Source organism: Phyllostomus hastatus, unplaced genomic scaffold (assembly GCF_019186645.2).
Source record: "Phyllostomus hastatus isolate PE091 unplaced genomic scaffold, TTU_PhHast_1.1 phas_contig_38, whole genome shotgun sequence".
Lineage (NCBI taxonomy): Eukaryota > Metazoa > Chordata > Mammalia > Chiroptera > Phyllostomidae > Phyllostomus > Phyllostomus hastatus.
The window spans coordinates 27,975,435-27,997,628 of record NW_025333869.1 but is presented as its reverse complement, the minus strand read 5'-3'; the positions used below and the strand labels follow the sequence as shown (position 1 = coordinate 27,997,628).

The following is a 22,194-nucleotide window of genomic DNA, read 5'->3' as shown; positions in this document are numbered from 1 at the left end:
AAATAATGGAGCAGATAAAGTTCCCCGGGTTCTACAACACATGGTAAAATTCCCCAGGGACTATTTTGCTCTACATATCCCTAACTAACCTTGATTATTTTTAATAGAACTTATTTGGAATCCTGATGCTAAGAAAGAGAAAACCTGAGTAATAAAAATAAAGAACCTGAGCAATCATTAGTGAGGTAAATAATTGTACTGTAAATTAACTAATAAATTAAACTGTGGTTTATGAAAGCAGTCATCTGTGAAATCAGCTTATTTAAATGAATTTCCTAGAATCTGCCCACCTCCAAGTGTTAATTCTTGAACCTGAAATGCTCAGGGCAATATCCAAGAGAATGAAAATTCCAAGAATGTATGCACAATTAGGCCCCATTTTTAACAATCACCTAACTCCACCATCTTAATAACAAATGATACATTTCAGAATAATATGCATACATGTAATTGGACACTATATTTTTATTTGAACTTACATAAAGACTTCTAAATCAATGCTGAGAAGCACTATGTAAAACAAACTGTAGGGGTATAGGGTCAAAACTTTATTCTTAGTTCCTAGAAATAAGTCATTTAAGGTCCTTGTGAAGATTTTTGTTTAATGCCAAGTTTGTAAAGAGGTTTTTATGTGTATAAGTGGGGTCAGGAAACTTCCTTACTTTCAGCTCAATTGTGCTGTGAACCTAAAACTACTCTAGAAAAAATAACGTCTATTTTTAAAAAAATCTTTAAAAGGACAAAAATTTGTCATATCTTGTGTCCATTTGCAAACCCAGCCCTTGGACACTATTAATGCCAGTTTCTTTTCTAGGAAATGTAATTATACTCTTGAGTTCACTTCCTAGCTTTCCTACTAAAAGTCAATTTTGATATCTGTCAATCCTCAAAAAACCCTCCTCCCAATGATAATGGATCTACAAAAAAATTTTGCGTGTGTTGCAAAAGTGTACAAGAAGTATACTACTTTTACTGCTATGCTCTAATGAGGCATTTGTTGTTGAAAACTGCAGAATTTAAATAGGAAAAAAGGAGAAAAGCCCCCCCAAAAAAGTTGTTTTGTTTTCCTTTACCTGGTCTGTATTAAGAAAACAAACAGGATTGTTTGGTTCAAATGCTCCAATCAGCCAAGGACTTTCTGAATAATCAGCATAAAATTCCAGTTCCAGCTTTACATCTTTAAAGTTAGGTAGGTTTATCACTGCATTGGCCACTTTGTCTGATCCACATTCCAGCTTTCCTTCATATGTCAGTTTATTACTTAAGGACATGATTTTACTAAGAGAATTACAAAAATAGTTTTAGTTTTGGTGGATGAAAACAAACACGGAAATCCCTCGTAGCTGCCACCGTTACAAATACCTGTTCATTCTGTACTGCACAGTTAATTGTACAACAGCATCTTTATTCTGCTCCAGCCTCTTGAATAAGCTTTCACTCATGCCAAGAGCTCTGTCAACATAAATTGAGGCTCATCAGTGTACTGTAACTGTCCCTTAAAAAGAATCTAATTTAAAGTTAAAACTTCAATGTCTGCTTACCTTGCTTCACGGTTTAGCACCAGGGGAGGAAGCTGCTGATGATCCCCTACCAACACAAATCTCCGAGAAAAAAAAAGGGGCCCCAGGCAAACTGGTTGGCTAATTTGAGATGCTTCATCCACAATACAAAAATCAAAAACTTTACGGGAAAATATTGGATGGTTTATTCCCATACATGTTGTTGCAACTATAAGCTAAAGACAAAGAAAATAGACCAGTTATTTAATATGTCCAAAAAATGTAACTTCTTTTTCCTATTTTTGAAACTAAAAAATATAAAAAGACTTTCATCTCCAATAACAGGAATTCCCCAATATTATTTAATTCTAAGATACAACATGCAAAAAAGTTTAATTTTTACTACAAATTGAAAAAAAATAAATTTTCCAAACACCCTAACAATTCTCAAGTTTGCAGGCCAAACCCAGCTCCAACAGAAGCCAAAGGAACAGATAAGAAGCCTAGTAAACAGAAAACTTGTATACAGTAACCACTCTACTCTAGCCGAACACCACAGAAAAAACTGTGGCCTCACCCACTACCAATGCAAGCAGCGACTGAACTAGGAAGCTAGACCCCAACTGTCGCAAGATGTTATAGCAGCGCTCCACAATACCCTATTGGGGCAGTACCAGAGAAAGCCAAGCAGGGAACCAGGATTTCCATTCCCGCTGGCTGGTTATATGCCCCTACCTGCAATGTCACTGGAGACTGTGCGGAGAGCCTGGACTTCCACCGTATCCAGAAGTAATGAGGAGCCCCCCCACCTTATGTGTCAATAAGGCTGAGTGTGGAACCTGGACTTCAACTCCCACCTGGCAGTAATGAGGTAGCATATCCTCTTGTCCTACCAGAAGTGTCAGAGGAAGCCAGCTAAAAACAAAAGTTTGTGTTTTTTTAATATTTTACTTATTCATTTTTATAGAGAGGGGAAGAGAAAGAGAGGGAGACAAATATCAATGTGTGGTTGCCTCTCACATACCCCCTACTGGGGACCTGGCCCGCAACCCAGGCATGTGCCCTGACTGGGAATGGAACTGGCGACCCTTTGGTTCGCAGCAGCAGCTCAATCTACCGAGCCACACTGGCCAGGGCTGAAAACAAGTTTTAAATAACATTATATAAAATTGCTCAGGTTTCATCCAAAATAATCACTCATTATGCACAGAACCAAGAAAATCTCAAACTAAATGAAGAAAAACAATCAACAGATGCCAACACCAAGATGACATTAGGATCATGTGACAAAGATTTTAAAGCAGCCCTGAGAAATGTTTAAATGAGCAATTATGAACATATTTGAATCAAATGAAAACATTACACGTCTAAACAAAATAGAAAATTGCAGCAAAGAAACAAAAGATATAAGAATCAAATTTTAGAACTGAAAATACTTGTACAAAAACCAAATTTTTAAAAGACCACAAAACAGGCTCAACATTGGGAGGCAGGGGAAAGAATCAGTGAACAGAGACTCAGAAAAATAGAAATTATTTCAGGGCTCAGTGAAAAAGATGAAGGAATTAAGATACAAATTGGCAGTCACAGAATAGTCATGGGGATTGATTATAGGTTGTAGTCAATAATATTGTAATAATGTATAATATCAGGTGGGTACTAGACCTATGGAGGTATCATTTCATCAGTTATATAAATTTCTAACCACTATACCATACACCTGAAACTAATATAATATTGAATGTCAACTGTAATTAAAAATGTTTTAATTTAAATAATTATAGAAATTATGTAATCACTGACCTGTGGAACATAACAAAAGATCTAACATTCATGTCCTCACAGTCCTAGAGAAGGGGCTGTAAAAAGTACTAGAAGAGCCCTGGCTGGTGTAGCTCAGTGGATTGAGTGCCAGCCTGCAAACCAAAGGATTGCTGGTTTGATTCCCAGTCAGGGCACATGCCTGGGTTGTGGGTCAGGTCCCTGATGTGGGGGGCATGTGAGAGGCAACCACACAGTCATGTTCCTCTCCCTCTCTCCTTCCCTTCCCCTCTCTCTAAAAATAAATAAATAATCTTTTATTAAAAAAAAAAAGATACCAAGTAAAAGGTAGAGTTTGGCAGAGTAGATAAAAAAACATGTCCTAGCTAAACACTACAAGGAAATCACTTCGACTTTAATAAAAGTCATGTTGAGAGTAAAAAAAATGGAGTATCATACTGATTTTCATTTGTTGAATTATCCCATTTGTTCATCATATATAAACTTTTTAGTATGCTGCTGAATTCAGTTTATGAGTATAGTGTTGAGAATTTTTATATCACTCAAATATGCCCACAAATTTTTTTAACACAGGTGCAAAAGCAATTCAATGGAGGAATGAAAGGATTTTTTCAAGAAGTGCAACTGGACATCAAAACAAGCAAATAAATGAACCTTGACCTAAATCTCACACCTTGTACAAAAATGAACTCAAAATGGTAACAGACTTAAATATAAAACATAAAAGTATAAAGCTTTTAGAAAAAAATAAAAACGGGAAACTTACAGCATCTGCAGCTAGACAGAGTTTTTAGACTTGACACTAAAAACAGAATGCATGAAAAATTATATACTGGACTTGATTGAAATTAAAACCTTTCCTGCTGCAAAAGACCCAGTGAAGAGGATGAAAAACAAGCTACAGGGGAAATATTCACAAATTACATATCCAATAAGGACTAATATCTAAAATATATAAAGAAGTCTCAAAACTCAGCATTAAAAAATAAGCAATCTAAATGGGCAACAGATATGAAGAGACATTTTAGTAGAGAGGATATACAGATGGCTAACAAACACACAAAACCATAACTAACCATTAGGTAGCTATTTTCAACAAGTGTGCTACAAGAATTTTTAAAAGTTGCAATACCTGACTATTTTAGTCAGGGGCACTGACCTCTTTTCCCTTAAATTATCAAATAAAAAAATGACAACAGCCAAAACAACAATAGGCATCCAGTGTGAATGAATCAAAATTATACCTATATTTGGGACTTTCGGCCAAGATAGAGGCATAGGTAGACACAGTGTCTCCTCGCACAACCAAAACAAGGACGACAACCAATTTAAAAACAAAAAACAACCAGAACTGACAGAAAATCAAACTATATGTAAGCCCAACAACCAAGGAGTTAAAGAAAAAATATTCATCTAGACCAGTAGGAGGGGCAGAGATGGGCAGCTGGTCAGAGAGGACTCACAGGAAGGTAGTGGCTGGAGGACCTGCGGTCCCACATTCGCATGCAGATAAACCAGGAGGAACAATGGGGCAGGGGGCAGGGATCAACCACACTACCCAAGGATCCAGTATCAGTAAATAAAGCCTCAAATCTCTGACTGAAAACACCTGTGGGGGTTGAGGCAGAAGGAGAAACTCCCAGCCTCACAGGAGAGTTAGTTGGAGAGACCCACAGGGTCCTAAAATGTACACAAACCCACCCACCAGGGAATCAGCACCAGAAGGGCCCAAGTTGCTTGTGGGAAGCAGGGGAAGTGACTGAAAACTAGCAGAGAGCAGAGCAACCAGCATTGTTCCACCTCAGACTCCTCCCCCACAAACAGCGTCACAACCCAGAAACATGGGTTGCTCTGCCCGGGTGAACACCTAAAGCTCTACCCCTTACTACTAACAGGCGCACTGAGACCAAAACAAAACAAAATAAAACAAAACAAAAAAATAAAAAAGGCCCAAATGAAAGAACAGTTCAAAGCTCCAGAAAAAATACAACTAAGTGATGAAGAGATAGCCAACCTATCAGACACACAGTTCAAAACACTGGTTATCAATATGCTCCAGGAACTCACTGGGTACTTCAACAGCATAAAAAAGACCCAGGCAGCAGCCCTGGCTGGCGTAGCTCAGTGGATTGAGCACGGGCTGGGAACTAAAGTGTCCCAGGTTCGATTCCCAGCCAGGGTACATTCCTGGGTTGCAGGCCATAACCCCCAGCAACCGCACATTGATGTCTGTCTGTCTGTCTGTCTGTCTGTCTCTCCCTCCCTCCCTTCCCTCTCTGAAAATGAATAAATAAAATCTTTAAAAAAAAAAAAAAAAAGACCCAGGCAGCAATGAAGGTTGCATCATGTGAAATTGAAATGAAGAAAAATCTACAGGGAACCAACAGTGAAGGGGAGGAAACCAGAACTCAAATCAATAGTGTGGACCAGAAGGAAGAAAGAAACATTCAACCAGAACAGAATGAAGAAACAAGAATTCAAAAAAATGAGGAGAGGCTTAGGAACCTCCAGGACATCTTTAAATGGTCCAACATCCGAATCATAGGGATGCCGGAAGGAGAAGAGGAAGAGCAAGAAATTAAAAACTTATTTGAACAAATAATGAAGGAGAACTTCCCCAATCTGGCAAAGGAAATAGATTTCCAGGAAGTTCAGGAAGCTCAGAGAGTCTCAAAGAAGTTGGACCCAAGGAGGAACACACCAAGGCACATCATCATTAAGTTGCCCAAGATTAAAGAGAAGGAGAGAATCTTAAAAGCAACAAGAGAAAAAGAGAGAGTTACCTACAAAGCACTTCCTATTAGACTGTCAGCTGATTTCTCAAAAGAAACCCTACAGGCAAGAAGGGGCTGGAAAGAAATATTCCAAGTCATGAAAGGCAAGGACCTACATCCAAGATTGCTCTATCCAGCAAAGCTTTCATTTAGAATGGAAGGGCAGAGAAAGTGCTTCCCAGATAAGGTCAAGTTAAAGGAGTTCATCATCACCAAGCCCATATTATATGAAATGTTAAAGGGACTTATCTAAGAAAAAAAGATAAAAAATATGAACAGTAAAATGACAAAGAACTCACAGCTATTAACAACTGAACCTAAAAAAAACCCCCCAAACCAACTAAGCAAACAACTAGAACAGGAACAGAATCACAGAAATGGAGATCATATGGAGGGTTATCATTTGGGGAATGGAAGGGGGAGAGGGAGGGAAAAGGTACACAGAATAAGTAGCATAAATGATAGGTAGAAAATAGACAGGGGGAGGTTAAGAATAGTATGGGGAAAGTAGAGGCCAAAGAACTTATATGTATGACCCATGGACATGAACTAAAAGGGAGGAATGCAGGTGGGAGGGGATGTGCAGGGTGGAGGGGAATAAAAGGAGGAAAATGGAATAACTATAATAGCATAATCAATAAAATACATTAAAAAATTATACCTATATTTTGTCAGATCATCAAAAAATATAAATTTTTTGGTGTGCTGCAGAATTTCAGTAATTATTTAATGTGTTCCATGAGATGAAAAAGATTGAAAAATCGCTGCCTTAGAGAAAAATACAATGAGATATCACTATACACCAATCAGAATGTCCAAGATGAAAAACAGTAACACCAATAACACATGCTGATAAGGATCACTCATACATTGATGGTAGAAGTATAAACTGTTACAGCTGCTTTGAAACACAGTTTGGTAGATCTCTAAAAATCAAAATATGAAACAACCAAATGACCCAGAAATTGCACCCCTGAGCATTTATCCCAGAGAAATGAAGGCTTACATTCACATAAAATCCTGTACACAAATGTCTATAGTACCTTTACTCCTAATAGCTAAAAATAGGAAAAAACTCAGATGTCTTTCAATAAGTGACTGGTTAAACTATTGTGGTACATCCATGCAATGGACCAATATTCACCAGTAAAAAAGGAACAAATTATTGACACATGCAGTGATCTGAATCTCCAGAGCACTGGGGTAAGAGAAAAGCACCAATCCCAAAAGGTTGCAAACTCTATAATTCCATTTATATAACATTCTTGATATGACCAAAATTATAGAAATGGAGAACAGGTAAGTGGTTATCAGAGTTTAAGGAGGGGTGGGATGGGAAAGAAATGGGTAAAGTTATAACAGTGTGACATGAATGATACTTGTGGTAACAAAGTATCTTATTATACTTTGGTAACAAAGCTAACAAAGATAATTTTGTTACTTGTGGTAACAAAGCTACTTTGTTACTTGTGATAACAAAGCTAACTATTCTGGGTCAATGTCAATGTCCTGGTTCTGATAGTTCACTACAGTTTTGCAAAATGTTACCATCAGGCAAAGGATACACAAGATCTCTGTATTGTTCCTTAAAACTGCATGTGAATCTATAATTATCTCAAAAGAAAAAGTTTAATTTTTAAACAGTAAATCACACTTCAAATTTTTTTAAATAATTGGCGTAGATATTAGACAAAGGAGTTAAAAGAATAGCCTATAAATGTAATTTATTTTAGATGATTTTTTAAGACAAAAATACCAGTTAAGACCTCCTAGTAAAAATATATAGATGTAAAGTTAAATAATAAAATATAAATTAGGTTCTATACCAAAGACTAGAAAAACCCATCACAAGACTGTTCATGTGCCATTGCTTCTAATTCAAACTCACTAAAAGAATCCTGATTAATAGTTTTCTAGGTGTGATAGTATGATATAATAGGGAATATATATTTGGCCTTCCTCCTAATTCTTGGCACAGGGCTCCTAAACACCCTTGGAATTTCCTGAGTGACGGGGGAGAGAGGAATATCTTTTGTTATTCACAATTAGCCCCTTTCAGCCAAACCAGAATTTATTGAAATGAGGTGACACTGAAGATGGGAGCTGGTTGCCAGTGGAACCACTCACGTCATTATAGGGTTAGAACTTTCATCCATTCCTCCAGCTCCAAGAAGATGGCTGGGGATTGACCAATCACCAGTGGCAAATGATTAATCAGACCTACATGATGGACTCGCCATAAAAATCCCAAAGGGGCATGGCTAACACATCATGGTGCTGGGAGGGTAGTTCACCCTAAGCATCCTAAGTACCCTAAGCATCTCTTCCATTTGGCTGTTCCTGAATTGTATCCCATATAAGATATTCAGTAATAGTAAGTAAAGCACTTTCTTGTGTTCTATGAGCCATCCTAACAATTACTTAACCCAAGGAGGAGGTTATAGAAACCCCAGTTTACAGCTAGCTATTCAGTAGCACAAGAGGTCCTGATTTGCAATTTAAACTGAAGTAGGGGGCAGTCTTGTGGGACTAAGCCCTTAACTTGTGGGGTCTGCAGTAACTCCACATAGTTAGTGTCAAAAGTGTTGTGAGTAGAGAGAGACAGAGTTTTCCTTTACTGGGATATTTTAAACCAAAAATCTCATTTCATTTCAGAAGCAAACAGCAAACTATAAATTAGTAAATTGGTCTTGAGGTTTACACGAATCAATTATGTGCAAATTTGGTCAATGTGACTAAATTTCCCAGAGTGCTGTTTCCCCCCTCATTCTGGCTACAGAAATTAGTATCAGCATTATTAATCAGCATTATTATACCATACTGTACTTACTTGACTATTGTAGAGTTCTTCTAGAAGAGCTAAAGATTTAATAGACTTTGATCTGCAAATTTCCTCCTCTGTAAATTTCTGAATATCTGGATGTACCTTCTGAGGCTGACCCAAGCGCAAAAATCCTATTTTAAACTTGGCTAACTTCAAAAGAATATTGTCAACAGCAGAGTGTGTATAACTGGTCAATAAAACACTAAAACCACAGGTGTAGAGAATTCTTACCTAACAATGAGTAAGAGAAAGGAAACCAGCATTACTTTCAATTCCGGATCATTTTTAATATGCTCATATTTTTCTAATAAAGTCAGAAAACTTAATAGGAAGCCTGTCTAAGAATAGAACCAAGTAACTTTTTTAAAATTATAAGGCCAAAATGTTTTATGAAAGTAACATGGCATTATTATGCTATTAATGATGTTAATTAAATACATATAAAATTTGAATATTAATGATGTTAAATACATATAAAATTTGAACAGTATCAATCAATAAACATCTGCTATTATCATGAGTAATCAGTAAATTACTACTCAGAAATTTACCAATATGAAAAAAATCCAAGAAAATCTATTCAAACCACCTCTATATAATTTATTTTTTTAAAAGGAAGGGAAACATAACAATGATACATATACCACCAAAACAGAGACATCAGACAATCCTAAATGTAAGAAACCTACAACATGATTACAACTATCTGTAATTTAACTTTTCTATTTCTCATGTCATCCTAAAATGTTAATTTGAAATAAAGACACTTTGAGTTAAAATTCAGCCCTTTTGGTAGCAAACATCACAATCTCTGAACAAAGGAGAAGCTGATTTACATATTTAGTATCTAAGCAAAAGCACAAGAGTCTTACAAGAGTACATATTGTAGTTGTCTTCCCTGTTCCAGGCATGCCCACGATGAGTGTGTAGTCTCTTGAAAGAAGTACCTTTTTCATTGCTTGCCTCTGAGGCTTATTCAAGCCTACATTTAAATTTAAAAATAACAGGAAAAAGTATGTTGAATTTCAATGAGCAAATTAATTATTTTATAAAAGTAGCTGCCATTCAAATTTCTTCAATATATCTTTGCAAAGTGAGAAAATATGGTGATATTAAAAAAATATGGAAACTACTTTCAAAAAGACTGTCTAAAAACTGTAACTGCATAAAAATTAATAAAACACGAAACTATAATGTAGATTAAACTATAAACAGAACCAAAATAATTAATGGAAGCAGACAGGCTGGTAGCAGACCTTTTAGAATAGAGGCAACTGCATCCTTTGCATCATGTGGAAGAACAGAACTGAGATAGGATATAAACTGAGGTTCACGCAAGTCAATGATTAACTCTCGAAGTTTTTGGCTGCAAAGAAAAAAATGCTTTTAGTAATATTTCTTAGGAAAGTGAGATAAAATTAAAATTCATTCACTGTTACAAACCTGGTATCAGTATTTTTCATCAATTTAGAAAGATTTCCTAATGGGGTATTTATATCACAATTTTTTTCTTCCTGGTCCAGTCTGAACAAAGTTGATTCTGGGAGTACTGACAAGTTCCTAAAACAGGAACACAGATGTACATGAATGTTTTTCACTCAACATAGTCAGTCAATTATACAAGAAATACACTGCTGTCTGGAAAAAGAGCAAATGGGCCAGGGTAGCTATTAAAATGGCTACCAGCCCGTAATTCATACTTGGCAATCAAAGAGTACAAAGTCTTGGATTGTGGGAAAAGGGAGAAGGGGAGAGAGAGCACAAGGCACCAAGGTAAAAAGGCCAATATCAGGAACCTATAACAATTGCCAACAATTCACCTGACCTTGCAATCCTGGGCTCACAGCCCTAGAAGGATCCTGAGCCAAGGCTCTCCCTCCATGGGCCTGGAGCACAGGATTCTTTCCTGGCACCTTCTTTCACTCCACCAGCAGCCCATCAAACCCTGGTGTTCCCAATGGTCCCTTCTACTGCTCTTTCTTGTCATTTTCCCTTAGGTGCCATGCCATCACATGGCTTTAAATCCCAAATCTTCATCTTTAGGCCTGACCTCACATTCTTCTCCCACCTGGTTCCTCACCCAAGCTTCAGATTTGGATATCCAGTAGGTAGCAAGGTCTTTCCACCTGGTTAAAACCTTGGCTAAGAAAGCTCAGTATATCCAAAACTGCACAATGCTTCGTCCCTGCTAAACCTGATCCTCCTTCCATGGTCCTGACCTCAGCCAACAGCTCTTGCATCTACACTGCTGCCTTGATCCTTCCCTCTTCTCACCGACTTCTCAACCTGGATACCCAGTGAGCATTCAAATGCCAGCCAGCTTGACTTTCTAAGTACTTGTCAAAGTCACTCCAGCCTCTCTGCCAAACCCACCCTGCCCTCATTCACCTGGAGCCTGGGCTATTACAGCAGTGTCCTGGTTTCTCTGCTTTCAGTTTTGCCTCCATCAACTAATGCTACTCTCCACAGTGTATCCACAGGAAAAAAAGCAAGTATGATTATCAGTCTTCTGTTTAAAACTCTTTGGCACAGCTGAATAAAGTCAAAACTTCTTAACATATAAGACCACCTTCAATCTGACCTCTCCAATCATTCCTTTATCTTTCACATTCTAGAAAAAACTACCTGCACTTTCCTGAATGCTCCACTTCACACTACATGACAGCATCATGCCTTTACATACCATGTCCCCTCTGTCTGGAATACTCTGCCCACATTACTTCAGCAGGCTAACTTACTGAGATTCAAAATGACCTCTTTCTCTCTCTCTTTTTTATTTTTTGTTATTTTTTTTACTGAGTTCACTAGGGTGACACTGGTTAATAAAATTATACAGGAATCAGGTGTACAGTTCTATAATACAACATCTGTATACTGCATTGTATGTTCACCACTCCAAGGCAAGTTTCCAACACCCTTTATCCCCACTTTACCACTCTCTTCTAACTCCCTCACCTAAATCCCCCTGGTATATGACCCCTTTCAAAAACCTTCCCTGAACCTCCTAAAATTGGGCTGAATGTCTCTCCTTGGTGTTTCCAGCAATCTAAACACTTGTCATATTAGACTGAACACACATTTATGTATTTGTCTACCCACAAGACCATAATTCCTTAAGGATTTGCAAAGCACCTAACACATGGTAGTCACTAAATAAATACTACAAAGACTGCAGAGAATCTTAATAGACAACACAAGTATTGTGGCTCATACTCCCATAGCACAAAACCCAGGCTAGCACCGGCTACAGCTTAACTGGGATGACTGGGAGAGAACAGCCTGGACATCTCCATTGCAGGTGCCCAGGAGTCACTGCACCCCAGTCACCGATCTCTACCCACGAAGAAATGGTGACATATGCTGCACGTCAGAGCAAGGATGGCTGGCAGTACAGGAAGAGGGGGACATGGCTATTGATAAACATGGATATTAGACTGTGCCACAAAATTTTATAGCAACTTTTCTATTATTTACTTAATATTTTTCTTTAATCAACCTGTGTTGTTTTAACTGAGATAAATGTCACAACTATAAATGGGAAAAAAATCATTTTTTAAACAGCAGGGAATGAACTGGTGAGTGACCAAAGTGCTAAGGAGAAACAAGCTCTATGTTGAACACAGGATGTCTGTCCTGTCCACGGCACCCGTGGCCGTGAGAACTAGAAAAGACTGTGTCCACATTAGCACTATGGGATGTGATGCACTGAGCAAAAGATTAGCAGTTTGGTGGTTCCTCAACATGTCAAACATAAAATTAGTACACAACCCAGCAATTCCACTATGATGTATCCACAAAGGGAAATAAAAATACATTCACACAAAAATTTGTATGTGAATATTTATAGCAACACTAGCCATAACATCCAAAAAGTGAAAATAACTCTAACGTCTATCAGCTGGTGAACAGATGAATAAAATGTGGCTTATCTATGTAACAGAATATTATTCAGCCATAAAAAGAAATGGGGTACTTTAAAAAAAGGAAAAGATGAGGTACTGATAAATGATGAAATGCAGATGAACCTCATAAACAAGAGTCAGACAAAAAATATCACATATTATATGGTTCTACTTATATGAAATATCCAGAAGAGGTACATCTATAGAGACAGAAAGCAAATTAGTTGTTGCCAGGCACGGGAGGGAGGGGACAGTGAAAAGCGATGACTTCCCTTGGCCAGCGTAGCTCAGTTGGTTGGAGTATCACCCTGTAAACCAAAAGGTTGTGGGTTTGATTCCTGGTCAGGGCACACACCTAGGTTGCAGGTTTAATCCCTCCATCTGGGCACATTCAGGAGGCAGCCAACAGATGTCTCTCTCTCATATTAATGTCTGTCTGTCTGTCCCCTGAGCCTCACCTCTCTAAAAGCAATGAAAAATATCCTCGGGTAAGGATTAAAAAAATTAAATTAAATTAAAAAAGAAATTGATTGCTTAATGGGTACGTTTACTTTCAGGATGTAAAAAACATCTTGTAACTAGAGACAGGTGATGGTTGCACAATACTGTTAAATGCCACTGGACTGTGTATTTTAAAATAATTAATGACCCTGACCAGGTGGCTCAGCTGGTTAGAGCATAACCCTGTGAACCAAAGGGTTGAGGATTTGTTCCCAGCCAGGGTACATATCTAAGTTGCAGGTTCGATCCCCAGTTGGGGCATGAAGGGGGCAGCTGACAGATGTTTCTCTCTCATCTCAATGTTTCTCTCTCTATCTCCCTTCTTCTCTTTCTGAAATCAATAAACATATCCTTGGGTAAAGATTAAAAAAATTTAAAATAATTCATGGTCTAATTTTATGTTACGTGAATTTTTACCTCAATTAATGTAAGTAAATCACATGACTAAACCAATAGATACAGAAGAAAGCATTAGACAAAATTCCAGCACTCATTTGTGATTAAAAAAATAACAAAAAACCACTCTGTAAACTCAAGATAGAAACTTCAACTTCATAAAGAATACCTATCAAAACCCTACAGTTAACATCACACCTAACAGTGAGAAATAACAGTGAGAATAGGCTAACAAACAAACAAACAAACAAACAAATAAACAGTAGGCAAAGTGAAAAAAGCCAGTCACAAAAGACCACATATTGTGCCCTGGCTAGTGTGGCTCAGTGTACTGAGTGCCAGCCTACAAAGCAAAGGGTCGCTGGTTCGATTCCCAGTCAGGGCACATGCCTGGGTTGCAAGCCAGGTCCCCAGTAGGGGATGTGTGAGAGGCAACCACACACTGATGTTTCTCTTCCTCTCTTTCTCCTTCCCTTCCCCTCTCTCTAAAAATAAAATCTTTTTCAAAAAGACAACATATTGTATATTCACATTTATATGTAATGTTCAGAACAATGAATCTATAGAGACAAAAAAACCTGGTGGTTGTCTAGGGCTGAAGAGTGACTGTTAAGGGGTATAGGGTTTCTCTGTAGGGTAATGAAAATGTTCTAAAATCGATTTTGGTGATGGGCATAACTCTGTGAATATACTAAAAACCATTGAATTGTATGCTTTAAATGGATGAACTGTATGGTATATGAATTATATTTCAATAAAGCTGTTACCCCTACACCCAAAAAGGGAACATGTCATTACCTGTCTAATAAACAGGTTACTGTCGTCCTGCTAATCTCTTTTACATATCCCCTAGACAAAGCAAATAGTGTTCTCTCTTCTCCACTTAAAATAATTCTGTCACCTGCCATTAGATTTGTGATAGGCATGGCACCATTTTTACGTTGGAAATTATGTAAATATTGTCCATCACCAACTGTCTTTACATGTTCTGTTCTGATCAGGTTTCCAATGCAGTTGCCACTCTGCTCCCTATAAAACAAAAAAGATAGAGAAAGCTTCCATTTACATCACATATATAAATACTGTATTTGCAGTTTTCCACAATTTCCTTCTTCATTGGACCCCTAGAAACTCTAATGCTAACATTGAGTCTGTCGGTTTTACATATTCCACACTCCACACTGGAATTTTAGAAATGCTAAGGAAACATTCTCTCTGTTAGCTTTTTTAAAATGCGTAATCTCCCACCAACAGGCCTCCACACACCTGCTAGGGAGCAACTCCCTGTTGCATCACAGGCTGGGATCTCTGAGCAGCATGTGGGCCAGAATTTTGATCCCTGAAGGACACCTCCACGTCCTGGGTGTACCATAACATTAAGGAAGACAAACTGTAATGATCTCTTCCTAAATCTGATGTGAAGAAAACACTAAGCTATTTCTTCAGTGTTTATACAAGGATTTATAATTACTGTTATTACAGTAACAGCAAGCAAACTGATAATTCCACTCCTTCTAGAAAGTAAGTATTAGGCATTTATTGTCTCTCGGGCACTACTATTAAACACTATACACTTCAGAAGCTTGTTGGCATGTACACTCGGCAATTCACTGTACTTACATAGTCTATGGATAACCAGTTAAACTTTCTCCACTGTAATGTTTCCTGTTTAGAAGTCTAGTGTTAAGCAAATAATGGTCTAATTATTTCTAAAGTCACATTATTATCAGTATTCACTATGGAGAGTAACAAATATATAAAAAGCGACTAAATAGAGAAAAATACTATGCAAGACCTATATTAAGGAAGAAAGAAATAACCAAACAGAAAAGAATGGAGAAATGATTCAAAAAAATGAGGAGAAGCCTAGGAACCTCCAGGATATCTTTAAACATTCCAACATCTGAATTATACGGATACCAGAAGGAGAAGAGGAATAGCAACAAGTGGAAAACTTATTTGAACAAATAATAAAGGAGAACTTCCACAATCTGGCAAAGGAAATAGACTTCCAGAAAGTCCAGGAAGCTCCGAGAGCCCCAAAGAAGTTGGACCCAAGAAGGAACACACCAAGGCACATCATAATTACATTAGCCAAGGTAAAAATGAAGGAGAGAATCCTAGAAGCAGAAAGAGATAAGGGGACAGTCACCTACAAAGGAGTTCCCATCAGACTGTCAGCTGATTTCTCAAAAGAGACCTTACAGGCAAGAAGGAGCTGGAGAGAAGTATTCCAAGTCATGAAAGGCAAGGACCTACATCCAAGGTTGCTCTATCCAGCAAAGCTTTCATTTAGAATGGAAGGGCAGATAAAGTGCTTCTCAGATAAGGTCAAGTTAAAGGAGTTCATCATCACCAAGCCCTTATTTTATGAAATGTTAAAGGGACTTATCTAAGAAAAAGAAGATAAAAAACATGTATAGTAAAATGACAGCAAACTCACAATTATTAACAACCACACCTAAAACAAAAACAAAAACAAACTAAGCAAACAACTAGAACAGGAACAGAACCACAGAAATGGAGATCACATGGAGGGTTAGCAACAGGGAAGTGGGAGGAGGAGAGAGGGGGAAAAGGTATGGAGAATAAGTGGCATAGATGGTAGGTAGAAAATAGACAGGGAGAGGGCAAGAATAGTATGGGAAATGTAGAAGCTAAAGAACTTATGACACATGGACATGAACTAAAGGGGGGGATGTGGGTGGGAGAGGGTGTGCAGGGTGGAGGGGAATGAAGCGGGGGTAATGGGACAACTGTAATAGCATAATCAATAAAATATATTAAAGAAAACTGTAAACCTACTTTTGCCCCATCCTATATTTTGTAATAAATAAATGAAGACTATAAAATAAAACAAAAAATACTAAGACTATAAACTTTTATCCTGGCTGGTATGGCTAAGTGAATTGAACACCAGCCTGCAAGCCAAAAGGTTGCCAGTTCAATTCCCAGTCAGGGTACATGCTTGGGTTGTGGGACAGGTCCCCAGCTGGGGGCATGCAAAAGGCAACTGATCGATGTTTCTCTTGCACACCTCCTGCACATTGATGCTTCTCTCCCTCTTTTTCTGTCCTTCTCTTTAAAAATAAATAAGTAAAATATGTTTTTAAAAAACTGTATATTTTCTAAATACTAGTGTTTAAATTATAAAGTAAAAATTCCTTCATTTGCACTCTACCAATATATTGAGTTGGCTAAAAAGTCTGTTACATTTTTTCTATAAAATAAAAGATACATTTTTCATTTTTCACTAGTAACTTTATTGATTTGGATATTCTGAGTATGTCAGCTATCTGCTGCTGTTGGTTTCTAGTGGGCAGAGGCCATGGCTGCTGCTAAATATATCTTCCAATGCATAAGACAGCTCACAGCAAGGAATTACTTGCCAAAATATCAGTAAACCAAGATACTTCACAAACCACTTCTGACATGTTCAATCAGTCACAGCACTTTCTCCATATACTGCACAGATCTTTTTTTGTGTTTCAGTTGCATTTTTACCTTTCTTGAAATAATAAAGCAAAATGTTGCATATTTTCTTCCATCCTCAACATTAAAATGGAAACAAAAATTCATCAATTTTGATAAGTTTTTAAAATACATGCTGATATGACAGCTGTCACAATATGATCGAATAAAATTGTTTCAAATGAAGTTAAAAACAACTAACTAGAGCTATTGTACGGAAAAAACTAAACAACCTTTTTGGCAAACCCAGTATCAAAATTTACCTTATGGTATACTCGAGTTTATACTTTTTTCATTAATAAAAAAGGATTTACTAATACTTTTTAAAGTAAGATTTCTAGCCCTGGCTGGTGTGGCTCAGTGGATTGAGTGCCAGCCTGCGAACTGAAGGGTCACCAGTTCAAATTCCAGTCAGGGCACATGCCTGTGTTGCAGGCCACGTCCCCAGTGCGGGGGTGCACAAGAGGCAACCCACATCAATGTTTCCTTCCCTCTTTTGCTCTCACCCCTCCCCTCTCTCTAAAATAAATAAATAAAACCTTTAAAAAAAATAAGATTTCCAGAGACAAATTTATCCTACTGAAAATATTTAACAGTGGTGCTCTACTTAGAAACAATTTACTGACAGCCATCTGGAGTTAGCATGCATACATGAAACTGCATGTCTTTAACATGCTACATAATCTCTAATGTAGCATTCAATGCCATGAATTTCTAATGACATCCTACTAGCTAATCCAAATTATTGAAGTTTTACTGTATTAAATATACCACTTACATTTCTGAAGAAGACATCAACCATATATTTTGGTGATTCTTTTTGTTGTCCTTTGATTGTGACTCCAGAGTTAACATTAGACACCAAAGGCTGAAATATTCTAAGTGGGTAAGCTTGAGGTGCTGGGTTTCTTCTTTTATTTGGGGCAGCATGCCAATGGGGACTGAACTGTCGTCCGTCTGTTGTTCAACTGCTCTAAAAATAAAGCTCCAAGTCAGAGATGTGTATAAAATATTTTGCTGGCTGGCTATAAAATGAGGTATTTCTAAAATAAATACAGCCCTGACTGGTGTGGCTCATTTGGTTGTGTGCCATCCTGCAAACCAAAAGGTTGAGTGTTCCATTCCTGGTCAGGGCACATGCCTGGCTTGCAGGCTCAGTCCTGGGTTGGGGCAAGTGTGAGAAGCAACGGATCAAAGTTTCTCTCACACATAAATGTTTCTCTCCGTCTCTTTCTCCCTTCCCCTCTCACTAACGGTAAATAAATAAAATCTTTAAGGTAAATAAATAGTAAAATAAAATAAGTATACATATATGGTGATCACCATAACTTATCACTACAGCCCCTAATTTTCTTTCTTTTTTCTTTTTTTAAAAGATTTTATTTATTTATTTTTAGACAGAAGGGAAGGGAGAAAGAAAGAGAAGGAGAAAAACATCAATGTGTGGTTGCCTCTCACGTGCCCCACACTGGGGACCTGGCCCACAACCCAGGTATGTGCCCTGACTGGAATCAAACCAGTGATCCTTTGCTTCACAGGCTGGCACTCAGTCCATTGAGCTACACCAGCCATGGCCCTAATTCTTTTTAAAGTCATTTCAGCTCTGGTTGGTTTGGCTCAGTGTATTGAGAGCCATACTGAAGACTGAGGGGTTGCTGGTTTGATTCCCATCCACGTCACATGCCCGGGTTATAGTCTGGGTCCCCCATGGGGGGCACTCGAGAGGCAGCCACGCATTAATATTTCTCTCCCTCTCTTTCTCCCTCCCTTCCCTTTCTAAAAATAAATAAATAAAATCTAACAAAAAAAGTCATTTCAATATTTTACAAGCCAAATGGCTTTTTACAAAACAAAATACTTAAGACTCAATACTATGTTATTTGCCTTCAGTGGCTATGTCCCTAACAATTACTTAAATTTGGTATACACTGGTCTTCATACCTATATGTAGCAAGTTTTGGCTTTTTCTACAACTGCATTTCTTAAAATCACAATATTTGTACATCCAGCTCTGTGTCATAAGAAAGTCAACATAAAAAGTACGAGAATCATCTAGAGTATCAATTTTGCTTAATGCTAATTCTAAAATTTTATACAGAAACAAATATGTCATAGAATAGCCTACAAAACATTAACAATAAAACATAAGATTTCAAAACAATGTGCTTATAATATAGGCCCAGACTTCCCATGATTCATAGTCCTCTGCTCTTAAGAGGTCTTTTGATACAATAGTTTTTAAAGTCCTTTCTGTGAATTTCCAGGCTGAATTAGAATTTTGGTTCTTATTTGATCTTCTTTCCTAGTCTGTATTTACACCTAACTACTTTTTTGTGTCCTTCAAAACTTTCACTGGCCTACGAAGGCATATATGTGACTGTTTATAAGACAGCTAGAAAATGTCCCATGTGTAATACAATAGGCACATGTAAACAAGACAAGTCCATCAGATCACACTAAACTGTGTGTCTGGAAGAAACTGCCCTGTTTTTAACTGTAAAATGCCTGAAAATAAAGTAGCAGCTAAGAAGTAAAAGATTTCTTGAAAAAGCCATTTACGTTGTATTGTATTCACAATGCCTATACTACATATTACATTTTTCTTAACCAAAGTTTAAAATGCATTCTATTATTCCCTAAGGAAACAGGCTTGTTATAAATTATGAACTGTGCTTTCTTCCATAGAAATACACATGGAAAAAAATGACTAAATAAAATTATCAATGCCAGACCAGACAACAATGTCAAATCGTTCTGAGTCGAGTACCTACTTAACTGAAGTTAGTATTTTTGAAAGACAGTGTGTTTACCTGCTGTAAAGAGCACAGTTGCCCACTTGTGAACAATATTTACAGGTTTGCTGTTCCTCAATTATTTGTGGCAAAGGAGCAAGCTTTGTCTTCTCATTTCCAGTAGCAGATTTGCTAATACGGTGAAATAAAGAGAATGCCATCTGGTTTCTTAGTCTTAATAATTCTATGGAGGAAAAAAGGTGGTTGTCTTTTAAAAATTAAGTGAAGTTTATTATACAATATACCTTTCCCACTGCATAAGTAAAACTTTCAGATTTAAAAACATTAAAAAAGTATAGAACTATATTCATATTTCCCACTACACTAGAATAACCACTGTTAACATTTTGGTATAATTTCTCCAATTTTTGTTCACTTGATAAATTCTTTCAACAATCATGTATCTCATATCTAGTACATATTGTGAAGTTGGTGTTTTATCAGCTGAGTGCTAAGGATATATACAGCTATCTAGAGTATGGGATAGGAAGTTTAAAATAGTTTTGTACAGTAAAATTTTAAAAGATTAATGTTTAACTATACTACATAGTTAAAGTTCTTTTTACAAATACCACAACTACAAATTACAACCAGTTTTTAGTCCTAATAAGTACAGTGAGCTACTGTCAGGTATAAATACAGGCACATCTTGTTTCACTGCACTTCACAGACATTGTGTTTTTTTACGAATTGAAAGTAAGACCCTCTACCAGCAAAAAGATTATGACTTGCATGATGTCTAGCCTTTTTAGTAATAAAGTATTTTTAAATTAAAGTATATATTACTTTATTAGACATAATGCTATTGCACACTTATTAGACTACAGGATAATGTAAACATAATCTTTATATGCACTAAGAAACCAAAAAATCTATGTGACTCGCTTTATTGCCAGATTCACTTTATTCCAGTGATCTGGAACCAAACCTGCAATACCTTTGAGGTATGCATGTACATATCACCAACAGCTGAAGAGAAAAACAAACAAACAAAATCCGGAGAAGTGAAACTGAGAGAAAACAGCTCAACCTCTTTTATCGAGATGGTTGGCAGGCACAGCGTACATCTGGCCGGTCTTCAGGTAGAGGAGCAGGCCTGCCTCTGGATCGGATCTTCTCTCCTGACTGAGCAGTGTATACAGAACCAGCTGTGAAAACAATGTACATTCTGTCAAATAAAACGTTAAATTTCTGCTTTTCCATACAAGTTTTGCAATCAATACATACTGTAATTTTAAAATCAAAGGTAAATTAAGCTATATCCATTTTGAAAATAACATGAGCCAAATTAGCAAAGGTAACACTATAAATCCAATGTCAAACATTTAATTTCCACAAAACAGTCTTTGCTTCTCAGTTTTAATATTTCAAATTTTTCTTAGTAAATATTTAGGTTTCCAATAAATTAAAGAGAGAAATGAAACTATGTTTTACATTTTGAAGTTAACAGTTTTTAGACAGTACTTTTCCTGTTAAAAATAAGTTAACTTTTCACTAAAATACAAATTATTTACGTCACAGTACTGTGACAGCTAAATCAGACTAACGCTATAAAGTTTACCATTTTTTTTCAGATCTGAAGCATCAGTAACTACAGTAGGTTTATGAGGTGCTCTTCAGAGAAACCATCTAAGACAAGCTACAAATAGCTCCTTTAGTCCATGAAAACACCTTAGCAGCAAGGCCAAGTCATTTGCTTAGTCACATACAGCCTAACAACAAGCTGATGCAATCTCCAATATTAAAGTATATGATTTATGAAAGCCCAGTCTCTAAATAATAAAATTCAAAAACACAAGATCAGTAATTACAATTAACATGCCTAAGGATAATGTCAAACTATGATTATATTCTGGTTTTCTGAACTATATTTAAAATATAATTAATTTATAGAAGGCCAAAAGTATTATTTGCAGCATAAATATTAATTATATACACAAATTCATCATTAAGGGCACAAGTTTACAAAAAACAAAAATAAATTTTGCTGATATTTTGTTTTTGCTACTACCAAAAATAGTGTTTGTGCAATTACTTAGCAAGTGTAATGGAAATATAGAAGAAATCTCAATATACAAATTTTGCAAAGAAAACACAATCCCAGATACCTCAATGTTCAAGGACATTTACAGAAATCCTTATGGTAACCTCAAATGTTTACAAAATAAAATGTAGAAACATTCCATCTCAGTAAATAATCACATGAAAGTTTGATATTTTAGCTTGATATCCTAAATTCATCTTTAAGCATAA

At 36.8% G+C, this 22,194-nt stretch overlaps 1 protein-coding gene across 4 annotated transcripts in view; it reads right to left on the bottom strand.

Moving 5' to 3' along the window:
* Nucleotides 1-22,194, bottom strand: part of DNA2 (DNA replication helicase/nuclease 2) — a 51,239-nt gene that overhangs the window by 5,618 nt on the left and 23,427 nt on the right. For 3 of the 4 annotated variants that reach the window (XM_045842120.1, XM_045842121.1, XM_045842122.1), the window contains 11 exons: nt 20,972-21,089; nt 19,960-20,125; nt 17,928-18,122; nt 14,477-14,707; nt 10,323-10,439; nt 10,136-10,245; nt 9,752-9,861; nt 8,886-9,110; nt 1,542-1,735; nt 1,363-1,452; nt 1,074-1,278 (listed from right to left, as the gene is read on the bottom strand). In XM_045842120.1, the coding sequence (XP_045698076.1) occupies nt 1,074-1,278; nt 1,363-1,452; nt 1,542-1,735; nt 8,886-9,110; nt 9,752-9,861; nt 10,136-10,245; nt 10,323-10,439; nt 14,477-14,707; nt 17,928-18,122; nt 19,960-20,125; nt 20,972-21,089 (1,761 nt within the window). The remainder of the gene's footprint in view (nt 1-1,073; nt 1,279-1,362; nt 1,453-1,541; nt 1,736-8,885; nt 9,111-9,751; nt 9,862-10,135; nt 10,246-10,322; nt 10,440-14,476; nt 14,708-17,927; nt 18,123-19,959; nt 20,126-20,971; nt 21,090-22,194) is intronic. The other variant, XM_045842123.1, reaches the window with a different exon arrangement.